Source organism: Phacochoerus africanus, chromosome 3 (assembly GCF_016906955.1).
Source record: "Phacochoerus africanus isolate WHEZ1 chromosome 3, ROS_Pafr_v1, whole genome shotgun sequence".
NCBI lineage: Eukaryota > Metazoa > Chordata > Mammalia > Artiodactyla > Suidae > Phacochoerus > Phacochoerus africanus.
This window is the reverse complement of record NC_062546.1, coordinates 146,465,316-146,490,309: the sequence shown is the minus strand read 5'-3', so window position 1 is coordinate 146,490,309 and position 24,994 is coordinate 146,465,316. Positions and strand designations below refer to the sequence as shown.

The following is a 24,994-nucleotide window of genomic DNA, read 5'->3' as shown; positions in this document are numbered from 1 at the left end:
ATGAATACTGATGCTGCTTTTAAGTGCTCTATAAGGTAGTAACTTGCCCTACTAAAGATTATTCAAGAGAGTGATGTTTATGTACTTCAGCCTCCCCTATGGGCAGTTACTGTATTTCATTAATTCTAAGAGTTAAGCTCTTCACTATAAAACTTTAAATGCTCTTCAATTCTGTGTTTTCTACCTAAGGACTTAAAAATGTTTTACCAACATATAATTTACCAAGCTTCACATCTCAACCGATACTTGTATTTATGCATATTTTATTTCTAGAAATGAAAGCCCTAGCCTAACACTACAGACTGGATGCTTTGTTCATTGTATTTTGATGTCTAACATTCTATTTTTAAATGACATAATTATGCCTACTGACCACCTACCTCAGATTCTCCTCCTACACTTTCAGACTCCTTTTATACTTCCAGTTCTTTGACCATTTAGCCTAAGTATTTCTGAGTGATTACAGGCACTTACTGCTTTGGTCACCTACCTAATTAGTGTGAATCCATCTACTTCTACATTATCCCATCAGTTAGGAGTGTCCCAATTTCCTGTGTCTTTGCAGCTAACGTGGTCATTTCTGCTTGTTTAAAAATGAAAGGAAGAATGGAAAGAACTAGGAATCTTACCCAGATTCTGAAAGATGCAGTATATCATGTGGTTTTAAGAATATATTTTCAATGATATAATATGTCTAAGGCTTTGACAGTGTTTTGTTTTGTTTTTTTTTTTAATAGTTTATTTTTTTTCCCACTGTACAGCAAGGGGATCAAGTTATCCTTACATGTATACATTTTTTTTCCCCCAGCCAGTGTTTTAAGTACTTTTTTTTCTTAAGTACATTTTGAAACTACGAAAGTGTAGGAACTATTCTGATTTCTTTGGTGTCCTCAATCCAACACCCATGCTAAGAAAATAGAGGCCTCACTAGCTGTTTTTGAAAAAGGAAGCTGATATTTAAGAAATTCTTTTATGAGTCAAGTATCTTTACATGTTATATTTAATCTTTACCTCAACTTTGCAAGGAGGTTACCATTGTTCCCAGTTTCACACACAAGAAACAGACTCAAGATTAAATGATTTGTCACACAGACAGTTTGAGGCAGGTAAGTGTTATCTCATATAAAGTATCTTCTCAGCCGTATGCATTATGTATACTAATCACAGAAGACACTAGGGCTTTACATATCATGTTGCTACTTGCAGTTCATAAAGAAGTACTCCGTCAGAAAAGAGGCATCTGTCACCTTTTTTTTTTTTTTTTTCCTTTTAGGGCCACACCTGTGGCATATGGACGTCCCCAGACTAGGAGTCAACTTGGAGCTACAGCTGCCAGCCTATGCCACAGCTACAGCAACATGGGGTCTGAGCCACGTCTGTGACCTACACCACAGCTCACAGCAGCACCGGATCCTTGACCCACTGAGTAAGGCCAGGGATCGAACCTGCATCCTCAGGGATGCTAGTCAAATTAGTTTCTGCTGTGACACAACGGGAACTCCCAAAGAATCTGTTTTTAACACATAATACCAAGGCAGTTATTTACTTCTAGTAAGTGTGGGTAGCACTGGATAGACTGCAACACAGCTCTCATGTCAGTATTTGTAACCTCCTTCCCACCGCATGTGTACCTAAGTATGGATCCTACGAAAATGTAATGACATATCCTGCATCAGATTTTAGAAAACTTTATTTTGAGCTCAAGGACTATGTTTAGTATGTTTAGTTATTAAGAACAGTATCAACAGCAGTAATCCCAGGTCTGTCAGATACCTGAGGTCCCTTTGATTCCTTAGATACTGTGATATGATTATCTTATGCTAATTATTTCATATTTACAGATTATAATACTAAAACTACCCCAAAGATTATGTGGGCCTTTTTCGAGGAAACCAATTTCTGTCAATTACCAAATATATTTGTTGTTCACCTATGTAGCAAATCAATGTATTAGTTGCTAAAGGGATGCAAGGAAATAAATAGAAGACAATCTCTGATCTTAAAGAGCTTACTGTCTGGTTGGGGAGATAAGATACTTATGACACATTTTTTGCTGATAGAATAATAAGCTTTACTCAGATTATTTTTATAAAAAGAAGTAGCATAAATGTCTAGGGCCTCATTCTAACACTAGATTGGCCATACTCTGATAGCGGGCCAGGTGCAGTTCAATTAACTGACAAGATTGAACAGGGACAGACTTGGAACTAGGTCTGTTTACTGGAAACAGGGAAGACCTAAGGGAGGCAAACCCAGCTGATGCTTCTAGGAGGAGGTTCAGTCGGACTGTACAGTGGCCTAAAAAATGCAACACCAGGTCATTGTCCCAAGTAAACACTGACATCAGACCTGCCAGCAGAGATCAAATTGGTTCAAATCTGGAAAAGATATTTATGTCTAAGAATCAAGGCAAAGCCTGAGAAGATTCAGATATGGGATATAGGGGTGGAATAGGAGAAAATAAGTGAAACATATATAATTTACTTGTGCTGCTTATTCTAGCTGAAGAAATCTCATTTTCAGTCAGCAGTCTTTTTACTTTTTACTCTTCTCAGAGTTGATTAGGAATAGCAAAGTATAGAACCTTCTAGTAGTACTAAACAAAAAAGTCTCAGACATTCTCTCCAAAGGTGCTGTTGTTTATCTTACTGATACTTATTATGACTTTAGGAATGCAATGAAATATGATAAAACTAATTTTAAAATGGAATGTATATATGTATTCCTTAACAAATAATCTCTTTTGATTAACCAAAGATTACTTTGGGAGTTGAATTTAGGCGGAAAGCAGAGAGTGTTTTTTTAAATTGGTATATGCTTTTCAGAGATTAAAAGCTGCTTTGACCCAGCAACATCCTCCAGTTACCAATGGTGATACCGTCAAAGGTCATAGTAGTGGATTGGTTAGGACTCAGTCAGAGGAATCTCGTCCACAGTCATTACAACAGCCCGCCACATCTACTACAGAAACTCCGGTATGTGTGGTGTTTGTATCATTCGGCATTCAGTTATCCTTCTGCTCATTCCGGTTATTTCCCTGCAGAACTTAAGATTTTTGCTTATTGTATAGATTAAGAGAAAATAGAAGTTTTTATTTGTTCACATCATTTAAAGTATCATTAATTAGAGGTAAGAGATTGCTTCTGTGAATTCTGCCCATGGCTGGAGAGTGCTGTTTCTTTTGCACTATTACTAAGGGTTCCCATCCTGTCTCCTATATTCAAGTGTTTGTGGCACAACTTTGGGATTTGTGACAGGCTTGAAGATACTTATTGTTCTGTAGTCCTAGACACTAAACAGTATCACTAATGACTGAAGATTTCAGACTCTGGCCAATCTGAGATAACCAGGCTGATCCATTGCAGGGCAGGGGGACTAATTAAAATGAAAATCTAGGCTCCTGTGGGCTTCTACATACCAGGAAAAGCAGTATTAATTACATGAACCTGGCCCTTAGAAAAAGACTGACCCCAAATTTCAGGAACTGAAGAAAAGCTGAATAAATAAACTAAATATCTATATACTATACTTTCAACTCCTTAATTTTAGAGAAACCAATTTTTAAAGAATATTTCCATATTTAATGCTATTTTTTATTCAAAAATAACATAGAAAACATGGTTCCCATAGTGAATTTTTCTAAGAAATTATTATATTTTTTATTTTTGTACCATAATAATTTTCAAAGGATTGAAGAATATCGTGATGTTTGCTTAAAAGTACACTTGAAAAAAAATACAAGACCTGTATGATCATTTGTATCACATTTTCAATTTCTTCATATTATTTCTATATAAATGAAAATATACAAACTTTAAAAAAATAGCATTCACTGCGATAGCTAATTAGTGAGAATCTTGTTTTAGCAGTGCTCATTTGTTTCAAGGAATTTGTTAAACCACAGTGTGATATTCACATTGCTCCAAAATACTGAGGTGTACAATGAGACTTAGTGGCTCTCACCTTTACTGCCTATGTTAATTTAATCACTAGGTGCAAATATAAAAAGCTTTCATTTGTGTTTTAAATAGGCTTCTCCAGCTCATACAACTCCACAGACCCAAAGTACAACTGGTCGTCGAAGAAGAGCAGCTAATGAAGATCCTGATGAAAAAAGGAGGAAATTTCTGGAGCGAAATAGAGCAGCAGCTTCAAGATGCCGACAGAAAAGGAAAGTCTGGGTTCAGTCTTTAGAGAAGAAAGCAGAAGACTTGAGTTCATTAAATGGTCAGCTGCAGGTATGGTGCATATATATAAATTATTTTATTTATTTTTAATATCTGAATACAGATTGTCCCAATATTTTCTGATTTTCCATCCAGACATTTTAGAATACAATACTGGGTGTGTATGGAATCTATAATAAAGCATAGTTTTGTAAACGTGTTTGAATACTGAGATGAAGTAATATAAAACTTTCAACACTGATACAGTAAATAAATTTTTAAATATTGAGTATTTTCTTGTATAGTACAAAAGTACCTAAACTTACCTGGTTTAAACTTTATGAAGTTGTGATATAGAACGCAAAGAATCTTAAAATTTAAAATAACAGTGGTATTTCACTTATCTTGATTTTTGTTTTTTGTTTTTGGGGTTTTTTTCTTTTTTGGTTTATATCACAACTATAAAGGTGCTTCAGTTTGTAGTTTTTGTTTTTTAAGTTCTTTTGTTCTCTGAATTATAAATTTTGTTTTGTTTGTTTTATTTAAAGTGAATATAGTGCTCGTGAAAGGTGCCAGATTGACAGCTTTGGAAACTGAAGGACTCTAATTATCCACAGAACAGGTACAATATGGCCAGTGGCAGTAGAAGTCATTTCATACTGCCCTGCCAGTGTGCCTCAGATATATTTCTTAGGAACCTTATGGGGTATAAAGGTTTTAAGTCTCCTTTTTAGTCTTTGGTAAGATTTCCAGTGACGGTATTAGGCAGCACTAAGTCTCTTTCCTTCCTTCTGTTTTTTCTTCCTTCTTTTTGTTGTTGTTTTTAATGTTGTGAATATTCTCAAGTAAAATTCAAACTACTAATTGATGAGCATCAACTAGAAACTTGGTGTTTATGAATTGTATTGTTATTGGTTCAATCTTCTGAGCTACCCATTTCTAGTTAAAAATGAATCTTCTGTATCATCATAATTGATGATGAGACCTGCTCTCATATGTTTAAAGATGTCATCAATATAAATGTCTTGTTTAAACGCTTGGAAACAAGTTTTTTAAAAGCACCAGGCATAGTATTTAACTTAACGTAAATTTTATAACTTAAATTTTTTTCACATGTGAGGCAGATATCTTTGAAAACTCCATGTTAGGCTTTGACATTACCTTACAAAATTTACTTTTTCAACTTTGTCATTTTGACCATTAGGATGAAATTAAACATGATTTATCATATCACAAAGACTTCAAATATGTAGTTATATACTAGGATATATTAATAAATAATATGTTACCTGATAAATTCTTATTCAAAACTATTTTCATAATTTTTTTAGAAAAAAACTTAATTTTTTCCTTTTGAATAAAATGAGACAGATTATAGATACCAATTTATTTGTATACTATAAAAATGGCTGTTATTTACCAGTTTCCTCTGTTAGAATATTGACTATTACCATTTAAATTTTAAAATATTCATATTACTTTAATAAAGTGATTTAGGTAGATCTGTTATTTTCTTTTCTTAACAAAATCTTTTTTCTGAATGCCTTGACTACTTTACAATAGCGTTCTTTGTTAGCCCTAGTTATCTTACTCATGGACTAGAGATAATAATACTTGCTGGTCCTACTTCTCTGGGTTACCTCATAAATCAGTTGATTTAGAATGTTGCAGATATTTTTAAGTATATAAATTTTAATAGGATAAATTTATCAATATTTTCCTTTGTAATTTGGCTTAATTGTGCCTTTTTAAGAAGTAAATATGTTTGAAAACTATAAAGTGGTATATAAATAGATGGTATTATTTTCAGGATATTGGACTTTAGTTTGGGCCACTTTTCTGTTTTGACCCAAGTTACTGCAATATTAACAGCTTTTAATGAGATATTGTCATTTCCTTAATTATACTGCTGCACTCGTAACCATTATGAATAGCAACAGTGCTTTATTATTTCAGAAAGCCTTCAAAAATTCAGTACTCAAATATAATCTTTACTTCATTAATCTCATGTTTTTTCCACCATACAAACTGATTAAAATATCATTGTAAAATGCATTACATTTTTATATTTCCTAATTTGATTAGAAATTTCTTGATTGGAGGAACAAAGGCAAGATTTATCATTAGGTAAAAGTTAGCTAACACTTTAGTTTTCAAGCAAGCATGAAATCTTTAAATAGAAGTCAAATTCAAGGAATCACTAAGTTGAACATAACTTTAGTTAATGCCTCAAATTATAAACAGAACAAATAAAATCAGTACTTTTTAAAGTTGAGTTATAGTTGATGTATAAGTTTTAGGTGTATAACATTTTGAGATTCATAATTTTTAAAGATTATACTCCCTTTAAAATTATAAAATATTGGCTGTATTCCTTGTGCTCTACAGTATATCCTTGTAGCTTATTTTATATATAAAAATGTTTGTACTTCTTAATCCCCTCCCCTATTTTCCCCCTCCCTTCTTTTATCTCCCCACTGGCAAGCTCTAGTTTTATTCTATACATCTGTTTCTTTTTTGTTACATCCACTAGTTTCATGTTTTAGATTCCATATATAGATGACATCATAGTATTTGTCTTTCTCTGACTTATTTCACTAAGCATAAAAATCAGTATTTTTCATCACTAATAATTGAGTGGTGATGCCATCATGGTTAGATAAGAAAGTGTTCTTAGTTTTAGAAATGCATACCAAAATATGAAGATAGGTGAAATGATGTTGTTATAAGGGATTTTTAAAAAACTACTTTCACCAAAAAAAAAAGAGAGAGAATAAGGTCTATCTGCCTGTACTAACCTGGGAAAATGTATATATTGTTATGGGCAAAATCAGCCCAGATGTCCATCAATGGATAAATTGTAGCATACATACCCATTGTACAGCTGTTAAAAAGGAGTGATAGTACACGGTACAGTGTGGACGAACTTCAAAACATCATGCTTAAGTGAAAGAAGCCACACACAAAGTCACATATGAATCATATGAACTATCTATAACATTAATCTATAGATATAAATGAAACTGGTAGTTGCCTGGGACTGGGAAGAGGAGGAACTAGGAAGAAACTAGTTAATGGGTAAGGGGTTTTACTTTGAAGTGACAGGAAGTGTCTTTAGATAGAGGGTGGTGGTAGGACAACATTGCAAATGTACTAAACAGTACTGAATTGTTCACTTTAAAATGGCTTATTCTATGTTACGGGAATTTCACCTCAATAAAGTTACATACTAAAATTATAGCAAAATTCTTTTTCATTATTAAAAGGTTTATAGATTGATAAATGTGTAGGCATGGAAATCAATATAGAAATGAATCCTTTGAGGTAAAATTTTAAGAATGAGACATGTACCATCATGTAACAGTGATGAAGAGGGGGTTGGAAAGCATGAATGGTTTGGAAAGAAAGGGTACTTCAATTATGACTTTCTCTATTGTTTCAAGTTTATATATGACTTTGTTGTTTCTCATAAAATTAAAAACAGTTTTTAAAAAGTGAAGTGACAGATTCTAGTTTTCAGAATATGACGAGTTAAAGTGCTTATTTTTATAATAGATTCTGGGAGAAAAAAATTTCATTCAGTCTGCCGACAGCAAAACCGTTAACTGTGAAGAACAGAATGACTTGTAAAGAAAATTGAATGTCAAAGAAATAATTAAACTCTACTTTATGTGAAAACATTCATCAATTCTACATTTCCTTAATAATCCTTCATGTGATGTAAAGGCTTAGCTGATCAATGTAGTGGGCAGTAATGACCCATGGTTACTTATGTATTATATATAATAAAAGGTTTAATGAGTGTTGAGGTGTGACTGTTCATATTTTTATCAAATATATGTTAGGTTTTAAAAAAAATGCTAATTATTCAGCCTTATTGCCCTATGCATTGAATTTAATTATATTTTAGCTTTCTGGAATCATTGCTTTAAAAGAGCAATTTCATCAAAGTGTATTAAAACATTTATGATAATCTAGATCAAGAACTGGATACTGTTGATTATAAACTGTTATATTTTTTAAGGTAACATGATTTTATCTTTTACTTGAAATGGTTTTAACCTCGTTATATCTTTGTCTTTCAGCTATACTCATCTTGGGGGTTAGTGTTCAGTTTACAGTTTCAGTATTTCCTTTGTGAACAAAAGGCAGACTCTTTATTAACAGGAGCTCCTTAACAATTACTCTGTGGATAAAACTTGGAGACTAATGTGGATTTGCTTCTAAAACTTAGGTATTGCTAAATGTATATGGAGTGGAAGCTCAAATTAATAGAAGCATTCTTTGATGACAGGATATGTGAGGAGTTTTCATTCGTAAGTTAATGATATGGAAAAGATTTTGTTTATTGGTCCATTGACTTAAAGGGAATGTGATCAAATCTTTTATTCCTGGTACCTAAACAATATTTTACTTTAGTGTTTATCACCTGAGATAGAAAGGAATGGCAACAATTTGGAGAGGCTAAACAATACCTGTTTGTTTTAATTCCTGAAAAAAAAAAAAAATTTCTGTGACTGTCTTCTTCTTCCTCTGAGTTTTTAACTATGTTCTAGAGGGGAAAAGGGTAATAGCAATGCCACCTCTACCTCATGCATTTTATTCCGAGTCCTTTTACTAGCCTTTGCTAAAAATCTTCCCAAGACTTCCCTGTCAAACTTGAGAATAAGTACTATTTTGAAGATCAAATGAGAGAAGGTACAGAGAAGTGTGTTGTAACTATGCTACGCAAGTGCTAGTTATTTATTATTCATTCTGTCATTAAGCATCAATTGTGTGCAGTGCATGTTATTAGACATGGGGGACAGAAGAGTGAAAAAAGACATTGTTCTTATAGAGTTTGTGGTCTAGCAGAGAAGACAGATGTGAAACAAGTAATTAAAGTATGAGAATAGGAGAAAAATCATTCCCATTCATTTGGCAGAGTATTTCCAAAATATTAAGAATCCTGACATCCTTTTTATCTGTTGTTGGAGATAAAAATTAAAGAACTGTTTTGTTCTCAAGTATAAGGTTTTACATCCATGACAACCCTTGGAACTTGTGATGGTGGGAAGTTAAGATACTTAATCACTGATTTTTGTGAAAACTAAGAATGAAAAATATCTTTAGCAATGAGAAATTACCCAAAGAAGAAACTGATATTATTTCTTTAATTTGGGAGGTAGTAGCTGGGAGCTAGAAAGTCAAAGATCATGAATTTCTGAAATACCGGGGCATCAATCTGTGGCCAGATATCAATGAAAAGTTTTGAGTGGTTAATCAACTGGCTATCCTGTCCTTATTTTATCAGTCTGATCTGCTTTAGACATACCATAAAAAAAAATATTATCAGTTCATCAGTATGTAATTAACCTTTGAGTAGCTACAAATAGAGTAGAGCAATGGTACAGACAATGCCAAAATAATGTATTTTATTTTAGACCATAATAATAATTCTCTTCAGCATCTGCTTTATCTTACCAAATGCATTTTACTTTGACAAAAGAAAAAAATTGCTCACATTTGAATGGGACTTTAAAGTTTTCAAAATATTTTCATGTTTCTTATTTCACTTTATCTTCAGAGTAACCCTGGAAGATAGTTAACATATTTTGCACATACGCTAAAAACAAATTAACCAGAAGGGCTTTGGAGGCTGAATCCAATTATAATCCAGTCTAAAATAATCCACAGGTAGTAGAAGTATATTACTTCTTTTTTCATTTAATATTAAATCTGTTTATGGCTTAACATTTATCCCCTTCAGATTCACTTTGGCTTAAGCAAACTTATATTTACATAGGTCCTATGTGTGTCTGTGTGTGTGGGAGAGAGCGAGAGAGATCATTAGAGCTTTCTTTTTTTTCATTCTGAAGATGTTCAGGAGTCTTCTCATTATATGTATGTAGGCATTTTTCTGATTCTACCTGTCTTCCAAATAATTTCAGAATTAAAGTCATGATTTATGCAACTGCTTTATCGAAATGGTGTCTGTCTTTAAGTCCTTTCCTTTATGCATATGAATATGAGACTGTGATTCTTGAATGTTTGGGTTAATTTGTTGAATTTAACTATATTTATCAGAAATGACTTAAAAAACACTGGCCAGGCTTTAGCCTCTTGTAATTCCGCCTAATGTAAAGGTTATAAGCTAGAATCAGGCTCCTCTTTTCAACCTCTGCTTGACCTATCTTGACCACTAGCATATGCTCACACTTAAGGCTCTACAGCTCAATTAAATCCACTTCCTTCAAGGTTTGGTCCTCTCATTCCTAATTAATACTCCAACTGTGTTTGCTTTGCAGTATTTCTCACAGTCCCAGTTCTTTGCTCACAGCTGTGTCCCATTTGCTGTTCTCAGTCTACTGCTAATACCAATTTTTAAATAAATTGAATATTAGGGTACAGTAATAATACAAGCTATTAATTTAATTTAAACTTTCAGTCAGAAATCATTTTCGAGCTTCAGGTTTATCATTACAAAAAAACTCTTGGTTCAGCAGAAACAAATCTGACTAGCATCCATGAGGACGCAGGTTCAGTCCTCGCTCAGTGGACTAAGGTTCCAGCATTGCCATGAGCTGTGGTGTAGGTCACAGATGCAGCTCGGATCTGGTGTTGCTGTGGCTGTGGTGTAGGCCAATGGCTCCAGCTCTGACTTGACCCCTAGCCTGGGAACCACCATGTGCCACAGGTACAGCCCTAAAAAGACCAAAAAACAAAAACAAAACAAAAAACCCTCTTAACATTGTTAAACATTTTAGATCGGGATTGATCTAAATTTGTATTGAACATACCTTGAGTTTGTTGGGTTTTTTTTTTTTTCTTCTTACTGTTTCTGTCATTTAAAAGATGGGGAAGATTTCGTTGTTTCAATAAAGAACAGCATACTTGTGAACCGTATCACTTAGGTATATGTAAATTGTATTAAAATGTTCAAGTTTTTATTTTTAATGTTCTTCTCTCTTCCATTTTTTTTTTCCTTTTGTTTGCTCTGTTAAGTGTGACTCCAGTTAAATTCACTCAATACGAAGTTGTTATAACAGGAATCAAATACCTTACCTCTTAAGTCCTTAATGTTTATTGCCCATTGTTAGCTAATGGCATCTTTACATTTGTTCATTTGTTAATGGGCCAGGAATTTTATCTAATATAAAATTTTGTTTCATACTATGGTTTATGATGAATGTCCATATAGAGTATTATGGAAAGAAGGAATGTGTGATTTTTAAAATTCTGTAATTGAGATGTTGCCAATTTTCACTTTCTGACTGAGAAAAGTAGCTGTGGCTATGTTGGTGAGGTTGATGGCAATAAATGAAATTAGTACCCTCGACCAGTATTATTTAAGCTATTTCATTTCACTTTCTCTCATGTTTTTTCATCCATAGAAATAGATTTTAGAGAAAATCATGGTAATTCTGTGTACTCAGTTTATGTCAGGCTATGGGCTATGCTCTGGGGCTGCAAAGAGCAAGATAATCCTTGCCCTTGAGAAATTCTCAATCTTGCAGAGGTGGCAAACAAATAAGCCCAAAACTAAAAACCAGTGTGATAAGTAGGATGTAATACATACATATATGTATATATATGGCTGTGGAAAGCACAGAAATGGACACCTAACTTCTTTTCCTGTGTATATTTATATTGTACTAAGTTGACTCTTAAAGATGAGTGAAATAATTAGCAAGGCAGAATCTATTGTGTTAATGCTGTTACTTTGAACTCTGACCATATGGCAAAACTACAGAATTACCGTGATGGCCACAGTGTTATCCATTTCAAAAACAGCGTTTTAATTATGGCTTGGGGGAGTAGAAGGACTTAAGCACACTTCCTCTCACAAAAACACCAAAATCACAACTCGCTGCTGAACAACCATTGACAGAAAAGACTGAAACCTGCTGAAAAAGATATTCTACATCCAAAGACAAAGTCACAATGAAACTGTAAGGAGAAGCACTTTCATGATATAATCAAAGCCCATACCCACCAGGTGGGCAACCCATGAACTGGAAAATAATTATATTGCAGAGGTTCTACCACAGGCCTAAGTTCTGAGCCCCATGTCAGGCCACCAGCCTGGGGTTCTGGCATGGGAAGGAAGAGCCCCCAGAACATTTGGCTTTGAAGGCCAATGGGACTTGAGTGCAGGAGCTGCACAGGACTAAGGAAAACAGAGACTCCGCTCTTGAAAGATGCACACAAAATCTTGCACGCACTGGAACCCAAGGCAAATCAGTGACTCCACAGGAGCCTGGGCCGGGCCTACCTGCAGGTCTTGGAGAGTCTCCTGGGGATGCAGGGGTCAGCTGTGACTCAGTGTGAGGGCAAGGATACTGGTGGCAGAGGCCTGAGGGAATATTGTGAGCTCTCCTGGAGGTCGCCATTTAGGCACAGAGACTTGGCCCCACCGAACAACATGCAGGCTCCAGTGCTGGGACACCTCAGGCCAGACAACCAACACAGTGGGAACATAGCCCAACCCATCAGCAGATAGGCTGCCTAAAGTCATCCTGAGCTCTCACACTCACCTCTAAACCCATTCTTTGACACCAGTCTCACCACAAAGCAAGCACAGGCCCATGGGCCAACTTCACACACCAGGGAGCAGACACCAGAAGTAAGAACTACAATCCTGCAGCCTGAGGAAAGGAGACCACATACACAGAAAGACAAAATGAGATGGCAGAGAAATATGCTCCAGATGAAAGAACAAGATAAAACCCCAGAACAACTAAGTGGAGATAAACAATCTGCCTGAAAAATAATTCAGAATAATAATAGTAAAGATGATCCAAAATCTCAGAAAAAGAATGGAGGCACAGGCCAAGAGATCCAAGAAATGTGTGTAATTAGCAAGACAAAAAGGAAAGATTTTCTGTCTGGAGACAGCATTTTATATTTAGTTAGCTCTGAAATTTCTGTTTTTATAGATCAGAATGATTAAATATTATTTAATAAGTTTAGACTAAGGCAAAGGTTGGTCACAGGTACCAGATAAAAGATTATGTATTCTTGACTAAAAATACATATCCAGCCCTATTTCCTATTATAGAAATTAATCAGACTTGTAGATGTGAGTCTCAAAACCAAGCTGATAAAACAGAGAGAAGAATCTCATTTAACCCAACAGACTTGCCTTTGAGTTACTTCCATCATTTTGATTTGTATGTTTCTGTCATTGATCATTTAAGAAGATCTAATGAGTCTAGGCCACCAAATTTTTTTTTGTCTTTTTGCTGTTTTAGGGCCACACCCATGGCATATGGAGGTTCCCAGGCTAGGGGTCCAATCGGAGCTGTAGCCGCCAGCCTACACACACAGCAACGCGGGATCTGAGCCTCATCAGCAACCTACACCACAGCTCACAGCAATGCTGGATCCTTAACCCACTGAGTGAGGCCAGGGATCGAACCCACAACCTCATGGTTCCTAGTTGAGTTCGTTAACCACTGAGCCACGACGGGAACTCCAACCAAATTATTTTAAATTCAGTTTTCTGGTTAAGAGACTTGGGGGTGAAAAAAAAGAAGTGCTTGAACTTTTTATTTTTTTAAGAGCTGCTCCCACAGCATATGAAGGTCCCCAGGCTAGCGATCCAGTCAGAGCTGTAGCCACTGGCCTACACCACTGCCATAGCAACTCGGGACCCAAGCCGCGTCAGCGACCTACCCCACAGCTCATAGCAACACTGGATCCTTAACCCACTGAGCAAGGCCAGGGATCGAACCCGCATCCTCATGGATGTTAGTCGGGTTCCCTAACCACTGAGCCATGACAGGAACTCCAAAAAGTGCTTGAACTTTTATGAACACCTGTTTGCTATATTTCTTCATTTAATTTTGGGTTCATGGATGAAGTCTGGATAAAGTTAATTTAAATCCAAATAAGTAGAGGTATTTGTAAGTTAAGATTTTTTTTAATGTTACCAATTTATTAAATTCATATTATTCCTGGCTCTTGAGTATTGTTAATTATCACCAATTTATGTGTGAATATTTGGGGGGGAACCCAAAGGAATTAATTGGACTCTCTCAATTTGAAACTTTTACATAGAATCTACCAGATTAATGCATCTAGAACAAAGACTGAACTGCTCATTTTGTAATAAGGAGTAGAAAAATCACCATTGAATTTCAGATTTAAATTTAGATGTGTACAAATGGCCTAGGTCGAAGGCAACTAAGCCATTTGGACATTACATCTACTTTCACTGGTTCCATGTCCAGTGCAGTGCTTCACAATGCACTTTAGGTATCTGTGATTCTTTGGTTATTATGTTTTCTCCTACGGAGCTTTTCCTAGTTTCTAGAAAACTGCTTAATTGAGTTTCCAGGATAAATTTTTTTAATTTCCATATAAGTAGAAGCACTGAAATTGTATCACAACTGTCTTGATACTTCCAATTTTTCAAATAATTAAAAGAACATGTAACATATATAAAATAAAAATACCTTTGATAGGTAACCTGTAGTATATATTATCAGTCTGAAGGCAAGTGATAATGTAAAAATCCTTGAAATATGTTATCCAGTTCTGGTAGTGGTTAAATTTTTCTGCAATTGAAGGTTTTATGCAAATACTAAAATATAGAAGTTAATGTGTGTAATTAAACACATTTAAATAACATGTTTTGTTTATTCCTTGGTATTGTTTTAAAGATGTCTGGTTTTCATATCTTAATTTTCATCTGTTTTAAACAGTAAAAAAAAAAAATTTAGACTGATGCTGGTAAGGTACATAAGTTGTTTCTTCTCCAGAGTGAAGTCACCCTGCTGAGAAATGAAGTGGCACAGTTGAAACAGCTTCTTCTGGCTCATAAAGATTGCCCTGTAACCGCCATGCAGAAGAAATCTGGCTATCATAGTGAGTAATGTTCCATTACCTATAGCCTTAGGCTACATCAATGAAATACTGCCAGAGTGAACCAAGCTAACATTAAAAAAATAGGGACTGCAATTCTAATATTTAATATTAAATATGAGAGCATCTACAAGGTTATTATTTAATGGGGGTATACTTAGGATCTAGAGTTTTTTGATTTTCCTATTTCTAGCTTTTTTTCTAAAGATTACTACTATAGATCAACAAAATGGTTAGTAATTTTAAAAAAAAATTAACTGTCTTAATATGTAGCAGATCCTATAGTTACAGTAGCAGATCCTATTGTTTCCTAGATATCAGCATTGTGCAGTTTTATCCTTCTGAATCTTTCTATTGAGTCTTCTAGTTAGTCATAAAAATGCTAAAATAGAAGAGTATTTAAATTACCTCCCTGTAAGTTTCTTCTTAAATAGTTCCCCTCAAAATGAGATTCTTCTGTGTTCAGCATTTTAGAGGTTAATTGTGCTTTTCCTTCTTGTAATGCCCTTTTTTGATAAGATGCACAATGTTGGAACCAGCTGTTACGTTTGAATAAATGGCCAATTTTGTCCATCGTATACAAATTTGTAACAAATAACAGAGCTGGGAATGCATTAGGCAACATTCATAATATATAACCCACAGCTTTCATTTTTATGATTTAGTGATATTTCAGGATATTTGTAAATGTGAAGATTGTTTCAACCATATGTATCCACTTCATTTTAATTTGCCAGTGTCAGTAATTCAAAAGAAAGAAACATTTTGTACTGGATGCAAACAGTTCCTCAGGTGCTCACGATAAAACTTAATGGCCACCATCTTTACTTGTAGTCATTGTAAGCAGTTTCATCAGAATGGGCAATATTTTTTAATTTAAAAGATTCAGTAGATTTAGCAATTCCCTATTGCCATATATATTTCAAACATTGATTTTTGTCACTTTTGAGCAAATAAATCTCAGTCCTTTGATATCTAGCCATTTTGACAGGATGGTGAAACACATTGTGGAGTAAATTGGAACCATATAGAAATATATTTGGGGTTTGTATTAATAATGATTGCTGCGGGGATGAGGCCATTATGGCTCCCGTCTGACTTAACAACATAATTTCCTTTAGAAGCTACTGAGTTCAGTATTATGCATACATGATTTTCTTAACAAGAGAGCTGTTCTAAAATTTTGATAGTTCAAAAAGGAGTATGCAAGTGATTCTCTAAAATTAGAAGGAAAATTAACTCAAGTTGAATTTAATTCAAGATTATCTTCAATTTTTAGGAGTTCCCGTCGTGGCGCAGTGATTAACGAATCCGACTAGGAACCATGAGGTTGCGGGTTCGGTCCCTGCCCTTGCTCAGTGGGTTAAAGATCCGGCGTTGCCGCGAGCTGTGGTGTAGGTTGCAGACGCGGCTCGGATCCCGCGTTGCTGTGGCTGTGGCGTAGGCCGGTGGCTACAGCTCCGATTCGACCCTTAGCCTGGGAACCTCCATATGCCGCGGGAGCGGCCCAAGAAATAGCAACAACAACAACAAAAAACAAAAAACAAAAAAAAAGATTATCTTTAATTTTTAAAGCTTACTTTTTTTTATTAGATAACCCCAACAGTTTTATCGTATTATAGTTGTTTCTATAATCATAAGTAGGAAGGAAAGCTTATTGGGCCCTAAATGTAATTGGAAGCTTATATTTTTCATTAATGAAAATATGTATAGATATTGGTAGAACTTCAGAGAAAGTAAATTGTCAAACAGCTGGTTTCTTTTGAGTAGGGCTGAAAGATCTCTTGTGTCTTTCAAGTGCTTGTGATCATACTAGCAATTTTCTCTCTTTACCATCTAGAACTGGACATAGGTGTGGCTGTATGAAATTATAAAGATATTTTATACATAAAATTTATAATAACACTTTATGAGTACCAGATTCTTTGTACAGTCCAAAGATTTGCTTTACCTAATTTTGAAACCTGGAGATAAGCACTTGTCCCTTACAAGTTACTCTTTCATTTTGAGTGATTGCCTCCAATATATATTTATATTTCCTTATACTCTTCATCACAGATCAGCCTCTTCATTCTTGAAAGCTATTGTATCCCTAGAACTTAACGTTGAGAGAAAGGTCATTTTGTTGTCATGTTGAATAGTGGTGAAATAGAGGGCTTTTTACTATTCTTTCCAGTTAAACTGTCATTTGCCAGTGTTTTCTTTGAATACATAACAATTGTATTGAATATTTAACTGAACTGTAAATATTTCATAACATTCATTATTGCTTGATCAGAAAAATGTCCTTTCTGCTTCATAAAATTTCGGAGGATTACTGGTTGTGATTTTTTTTTTTTTTTACACTATTATCTTGAGGTCAGATTTTTATCCAGTGGTGCAGTTTGGCATTTGAGGCAGATTTACAGAGAAGTTCCCGCTGTGGCACAGTGAGTTAAGAGTCCAGCTGTAGTGGCTCAGGTCATTTTGGAGGTGCAGGTTCAATCCCCAGCCTGGTGCAGTGGGTTAAAGGATTAAGCATTGCAGCATCTGTGGCATAGGTTGTAGCTGCAGTTTGGGTTCAGATCCTGGCCCAGGAACTTCCATATGCCACAGATGCAGCCATTAAAAAAATAAATGAAGCAGATTTATAGAGAGGATGAGATTCTATCTCATTAATGTATTTAAAACCTGCTTTTCAAAAATGCATGGGAGTTCCCGTCGTGGCGCAGTGGTTAATGAATCCGACTAAGAACCATGAGGTTGCGGATTTGGTCCCTGCCCTTGCTCAGTGGGTTAACGATCCGGCGTTGCCGTGAGCTGTGGTGTAGGTTGCAGATGCGGCTCAGATCTGGTGTTGCTGTAGCTCTGGCATAGGCTGGCGGCTACAGCTCTGATTCAACCCCTAGCCTGGGAACCTCCATATGCCGAGGGAGCGGCCCAAGAAATAGCACAAAAAAAAAAAAAAAAAAAAAAGACCAAAAATGCATGGATTTGAGGCAAATATGTCAAAATTCTGTAAAGGATACTGTATTTCAAAAGACCCCCAAAATGAGTTTTATTTGAACCAATGTTGTGCTTGCCAGGTTGCTCCCCCTCTATCTTCTATATTACAAACCAAGGGATAAATCCTGCTTTATAGGGTCCACAGTCGTTTAATCATTGACTTTCACAGTGAGCACCTGGCCATCAGTGAGAAGGCCAGTATGTATTGTCAGATTTGATAGAAAGTGAAAGCCTGCTTATTGTCACTTCTAAACACTAAATTAAAAAATTTTAATGCCAAGTGCAAAATGCAGTGTACAAAAGAGTACATCCAGTATGATATTATTTTTAGAATGTTAAAAAATAAAACCAGGGAGTTCCCATCATGGCTCAGTGGTAACGAACCTGCTAGTATCCGTGAAGACGCTGGTTCGATCTCTGGCCTGGCTCAGTGGGTTAAGGGTACGGTGTTGCAGTGAGCTGTGGCAGCTCGGATCTGGCATTGCTGTGGCTGTTGTGTAGGCTGGCTGCTACAGCTCCAACTCGACCCTAGCCTGGGAACTTCCATGTGCCATGGGTATGGCCCTAAAATGACTAAATAAATAAATAAGCTAAATGGTATTGTATAGGGATACATACCTATTAGGTAAAACTTCAAAGAAAAAAAACAAGGGAATGGTAAAAGAAGTACCTATCAGAACGGCGATTACCTTTGGTGAAGAGAGGAGTCTTCAAGAAGCATAAGCATTACTATCTACGTTCTCCAAGTTGGGGGCTCAGTGCACAGCTGTTCATGCTGTCATAGTATATGCAAGTTATAAGACACAATAACTATTTGTGTTTTGCATATCAAATTTTTCACTAAATTTCTGGACTCTTGTTAAAATAAGAAATATGTAGAAAATTTGTTGTTCGGGCCTTAAAGTTGGTAGATTTTCATAAATATTTAGAATGCTCTTTCTTTTCAATTATAGTATCTTGAGTTTTATATGGACTTTTATTTGGATTTTTTTTTTTTTTTTGCATTTTAGCATATACTGCATCTGCAGCACATGGAGGTTCCCAAGCTAGGGGTTGAATCGGAGCTGCAGCTGCTGGCCTACATCACAGCCACAGCAACACCAGATCCGATCTGTGTCTGCGACCTACACCACAGCTCACAGCAACACCTTAACCCAAAGAGTGAGGCCAGGTATCGAACCCCTGTCCTCTCATGGATATTAGCGGTGTTTGTTACCACTGAGCCACAGCGGGAACTCCTGAATCTCAATTAATTCATGCAACTGCAACAGCTGGTGGCATTTAGATTCTAAATATTGCTTATCCTCATGTGTATGCATCATTAGAATCAGGTGTTATAATCATCCATTGCTGCAGTAGATGGAAAGTCAGCCAGAATAAATATAGTTCTGCAGAGGGAATTATTCAAAGATATAATTTATATGGAAGAGTTCATTTTGTTTGTGCATATGGTTATAAATTTATCTTCTAATAAGAAAGGCATGTAACAGGTTTTGTTCAATGTGTTGCTGGACAGGTATTTGATTATTTCTATGAGACCTAGCTCCCAAATTCCTACCCAATTTTCCTTCATAACCCTAGTTAGCAAATAATTCTTCACCTTTGTTTCATGTGGTGCTGGGCACTGAGGTGTTTCCATATGCATGTTTGCGCCTTTGTTCATCCTGTTGTGTGCAAAATTGCTTTCTTGAGGGTGTTCCCAATGAATCTGACTAGGAACCACGAAGTTGCAGGTTCGGTATCTGGCCCCGCTCAGTAGGCTACGGATCCAGCGTTGCCATGAGCTGTGGTGTAGGTCACAGATGTGGCTCGGATCTGGCATTGCTGTGGCTGTGGTGTAGGCCAGCAGCTGTAGTCCCATTAGACCCCTAGTCTAGGAACCTCCATATGCTGCGGCCCTACAAAGCAAAAAACAACAAAATGGCCTACTTCATAACTTACAGCCACCTTTCAATTACTCCGTTCCAGTCATACCAGCTTCTCTAAATAACTGATTTTGTAAAATGCCTTCTAACTTTATTCTGTGCATTAACTCAATCCGATAAATTCCTACAACTGTATCCAAACACTGAGTCATTTTATTTTTTCCTCTCAGCTGCTGATAAAGATGATAGTTCAGAAGACCTGTCAGTGCCGAGTAGTCCACATACTGAAGCTATACAGCATAGCTCTGTCAGCACATCCAACGGAGTCAGCTCCACTTCCAAGGCAGAAGCTGTAGCCACTTCAGTCCTCACCCAGATGGCGGACCAGAGTACAGAGCCTGCGCTTTCACAGATTGTTATGGCTCCTTCCTCCCAGTCACAGCCCTCAGGAAGTTGATTATAAACCTGCAGTGCAGCGGTTTTAGATACTCATTAGTGACTTCAAAGGGAAATCAAGGAAAGACCGGTTTCCATTGATGCGAAATCTGTGGTTGTAAATTTTTTTTTTTTACTTGAAATTAAATTTGGCTCTAAAGTTGGTGTTAACAGCAGTTGATGATCAGACTGAACAGTTTTTAGTCTCTGGAAAAGGACTGATTTTGCTTTTTTTATAAATATTGTTAGATTTATTAATTTTTCTGTGCTCAATGTGTAAATTGTATTATAATTCATTGTGGTTTATTTCATTTTTAATTTGGTGGTGTTTTAATAAATGGGGGTGTTACTGAATCTCTCTTCCCACTTCCATTTCTTTTGACCACCTCTTAATCCTCAACTGTGATGGTAGTATTGTTATATCATTTATACCAAAGTTCTGCATAGTCCCTGTTGACTTTGTAATGTTAACAAGGTCATAAAGCACTAGCAAGAGAAGGATAGAAATTCGCTTTTAATCTTTTTGCCTTTTATTTTGCACATGATGCAAAAGGAAGAACATTAGCGAACACTTTTTGAGTGAAACATGGTAAAAGACATACAGTGCTTTTATGCACGCTCAAACTAAATGAAGATCAATTATAGTCCGTTTTCTTTTTTGTAAGATTTTAAGTGGGCATAAATTTTTGAATCCTTTATCATTTCAAAAATGACTATTTTTCAAATCTTAAATTCAGTATTTTAAACCCCATGTTTTGAGGCTAACAAAATATGAAACCATATAATGTATGATACAGGGTTATCAGATATCTAATAATTTTTAGAAATTAGAGGTTTGTTTTTATTTTTGTTTTTTGCAAATTTCAGGTTTCACACTGAGAAGTTTATGCATAATCAAGTAAGGTATGGTTGCCAGAAAGCCTAAAAATTACTACTTAGAAAATTTAAGACTGTTTACCCCCATTGTCTTGTACTTGCAAGCTAACTTGTACTTATTCTTGTGAAAGCACTGTCATCTTTTAGTAGCAAATTTTGATAACATTTCTCGTGAGAAAAAATCAGTATCTTTAGAACAATGTAATTATAACGTGGGAAACAAGAGTGAGTGAGAGAGAATGTGTGTGAGAGTGCGTGTATGTGTGTGTGTTGTGTATGTGAGTGTGTGTGTCTTTAAATAGTTTATGCCAGCAACCTTTGCTTGAATGTCTAACGATGCCTTCAGTGTGATGCTGGCCAATAGATGATTGCAATTTAAAATGTCATTACTGTGCAGGCTTGGATAACTAACATTCCATGATGTAGTTTGTTTCTGATGAGATGATTGTAGGTACTGTTTTCTCATTATCCAGTCATCTGTGGGATACTGAGTTTTCTAATGTGCCATTATCTATTTTTATTCTTCAGTTAAGTTCAAAATACAGTACAATATTTTAAAATAGACAAAATTGTTAAAAATAAAAACGTAGTAGACGTGTGTAAGAAAACTTTGTAAAATAGTTCCGAGTCCTCCCCAGTAGCAACTTCTGGCATTCAAGCAGGATTCCATTATGTAAATATCTGTAATGCATTTATAATAAGTTGTGTAGTTTGTTCTGCATCCATACTACACTATTAGCTAAAGTCTCAGTGCCATCTCCTAATGAGGCTGACATTTAAAAAATCTATATGGAATATCCTTGATAATTCAAGGAAATATCCCACCTGCCTAAGTTCTAAACTGGGAAACATTCAGATTATACAAATGACATTTCAGGACTTTAAGTATGAAGATAATAGGAATTTTATCATTTGGCTTATTAAAATTGAGAGCATTTTTAGTTGATAATTCTAATTTTTTTTATTCTTAACTGATTTTATAATTTTAAAGTAATCAATTTCTAATCATGATTTTGCCATAGTTATGCTAAGGAGTTGATCTCAAAGGCACAAAATATGAATTCTGCAAGAAAGCTATTTTTTATTGTAGTTTGGATGGGTTAGGAAAAGTCTCCGTTTTTCACTCTCCTAAGTCCTTCAGTGCATTTATCTTTTCATTTTATTATTTATGCAAGTTAAATTTCTTTGGTAACAGGAATTCTTGCAACTGTAAAATAAAACTACATAGATGTAAGAAGTCGTGTAAACGGTTAATGATCTTATTACCAAGGTTAGCAAAACTTTCATTGTAAATCAGTCTGTACTCAGCAAATAAAAATCATTATTAGTTGTATAAACACAAATTCCATTTTGACTTTCAGAATGTCACACTACTTCTGTACCTAGCATTTTGAGTCCTTATATTTGCAATGTTACACAAACTGTACTATTTTCTTTTATGTGCAGTTTGCATGAGTAAACCATCAGAGAATAAATTCTATCTTTAAATTATGTTCATAATTTGCTTATTCTTACCTATCTTTCATAAAGTAACATCACCAGATAATGATGTTTTTCTCCTTCAAAGTGTTTATTACCTGAGAAGAACCTGATACTCTATTTCTGTGATGAAATTAATTCCTTCTCAGAGAAGTTTCAGCTGCAAGGTACTCAGGCCTTTTTCCTCTTCACTTTAAGCCCCATTCATACACAGTGAACCTTTAATTTATGTCTCCAGCCCAGAACATTCCCTTAGCCACCCACAGATTCACTGGCCTTTGGCATCTCATGGTGACTGCCTAACGAAACATCTCGGAGTATCTTCAGTGCTGACCTCTGATCTTCCCTCACTTACGTTCGAACATACTGCTCCCATTCTATTTCATAAATCAACTGATGACAACTCCCATCCTTCCAGTTGCTTAACCCAGAACACCCTGTTCTCGTCTTTGATTCCTCTCTTTTCTCATAACCCACATCCAACCCACTGGGAAATGCTTTTTGCTTTACCTTCAAAATAATACAGAATTCAGCCATTCCTCACCATTACCAGTGCTATCACCTTGATCTGTGCCCTCACTGTTCCTCACCCAGATTACATATTTACCTTAGAACCATCTTCTTTCTTCCACCCTGGCTACTACAGCCCATCCTCAATATAGAGTGAAGCTTGTCAAATATATATCAGGTTACGGCACTGGCACTCCTCTATTCCAAATTCTAGAATGGCCTCTCGCTGCATTCATAGCTGGAGTCTGTACAGTGGCCTATAAGATGATCTGTTCACACATCCACCACCCATTGTATCTCTGGCCTCATCTCCTAACACACTGTTTTGTTCAGTGCATCCAAAGCACTGCTAGGAGTCAGTCATTGTCCTAGGCACTTGGAATATACCAGTAAACAAATCACAAGAATCCCTGCCTTTGTGAGGCTTACATTCTAAGAGGGGGGAGGGGGTGTTGAGAAACAACACAAGAACATCATCATATTAGAAGAGAAAAGTGCTAAGAAACAAACACGCCAGTTTTGCTGGACAGCACTGGAGTGACACTTCAGTCTTCACTCTCAGTTTGAACCAATTTGAAGAGATGCAAAGAATCACATGGCTTTTTTTTTTTTTTCCTAAGGTACACATTTCAACAAATGTGCTTAACCAAAATTACATGATGTTAGATAAAAAGATTTCATGAAGACAAGCTGATGAATGATACATTGAAAGAGCATACTCCTTTGATTTATTTCAGAGGACAGGAAAGATCATCTGTCTCTGGCATGTACCTACTATTAAGTGTAGTTTTGCTAATTCTCCATCCATTAGTGATGCTTGACACTAATAATTTATTTGTGAGAATTATGGGAGAGTTCTTTTTACTTCTAGACTGTCACCTTAGAAAAATGTACACATGTACAAACCAGATACACACAAAATGCCTAGAGAACACAGTTCTCAAAGCAATTAGTTCTAAAATACAGGAGAAAATTATAGTCTGACTAGGTTATCATGACCAAAGATAATAGTTTTGAAGCAATTATACCATCTTGTGTCTGATGTAATTATAAAAAATTATTTCTTTAAACTTAATAAATACAAATAAACTTTCTGTAATTCTTTTTTAAAGTGCGGGCCTTTCTAAAATATCTGTAACTACAGATTGAGACTTGAGTGTACAATGAAGCAAAGAATTAAGATCCTTCTGTGTGAAAAAAAAAACTCAGAATATATAAAAACCTTTCCGGAGAAATAAGTAGTCCTACCATTTAGGTAAATAGTGAGTTGCCAACTCTATGGTGCCATAGAAAACGTACAAATCAGTGGAAGTGTTTCCAAAACAAAAGGATTGATTAGTTCTGAAGTAACCAAGGCTGTGTGACATTGGAAACTATAACAAAAGAGAAAATATGCATAGTTTTATTCTGTTGTAGCACTCCAAGGCACCAAATGTTAATTCTAAAATTACCAAATGTGTAATGGCACTCGAACCAGAAGGATCGTCATTATTCGACAATGGGCCAGTGAGTTGTAACTTTTTCTCACACGTACATGCATATTTTTCCAGTATCTTTGTGAAAGGAGGACATCATTAGTACACTCATGTCACTGTGACAATGCTTCCCTTGCCTCAATTTGCATTAGATTTTACTTTTAAGATATCATTCAGGAGTTCCCGTCGTGGCGCAGTGGTTAACGAATCCGACTAGGAACCATGAGGTTGCGGGTTTGGTCCCTGCCCTTGCTCAGTGGGTTAACGATCCGGCGTTGCCGCGAGCTGTGGTGTAGATTGCAGACGCGGCTCAGATCCCGCGTTGCTGTGGCTCTGGCGTAGGCCAGTGGCTACA

The 24,994-nt window shown here is 35.7% G+C and overlaps 1 protein-coding gene across 3 annotated transcripts in view; it reads left to right on the top strand.

The window, feature by feature from the left end:
* ATF2 (activating transcription factor 2) overlaps positions 1–22,666 on the top strand; it is an 89,941-nt gene extending 67,275 nt beyond the window's left edge. Inside the window, exons 11-14 of one of the 3 annotated variants that reach the window (XR_007134022.1) lie at positions 2,826–2,975; positions 4,032–4,238; positions 4,715–4,788; positions 14,912–15,017. Coding sequence is in view for 1 of the 3 variants with exons in the window: in XM_047772925.1 (XP_047628881.1) it covers positions 2,826–2,975; positions 4,032–4,238; positions 14,912–15,017; positions 20,095–20,321 (690 nt within the window). In the remaining 2 variants the exon portion in view is untranslated. Of the gene's footprint in view, positions 1–2,825; positions 2,976–4,031; positions 4,239–4,714; positions 4,789–7,721; positions 7,970–14,911; positions 15,018–20,094 lie in introns of those variants that run through there. The other 2 variants (XR_007134023.1, XM_047772925.1) reach the window with 2 other exon arrangements.
* Positions 22,667–24,994: the final 2,328 nt, after the last annotated feature.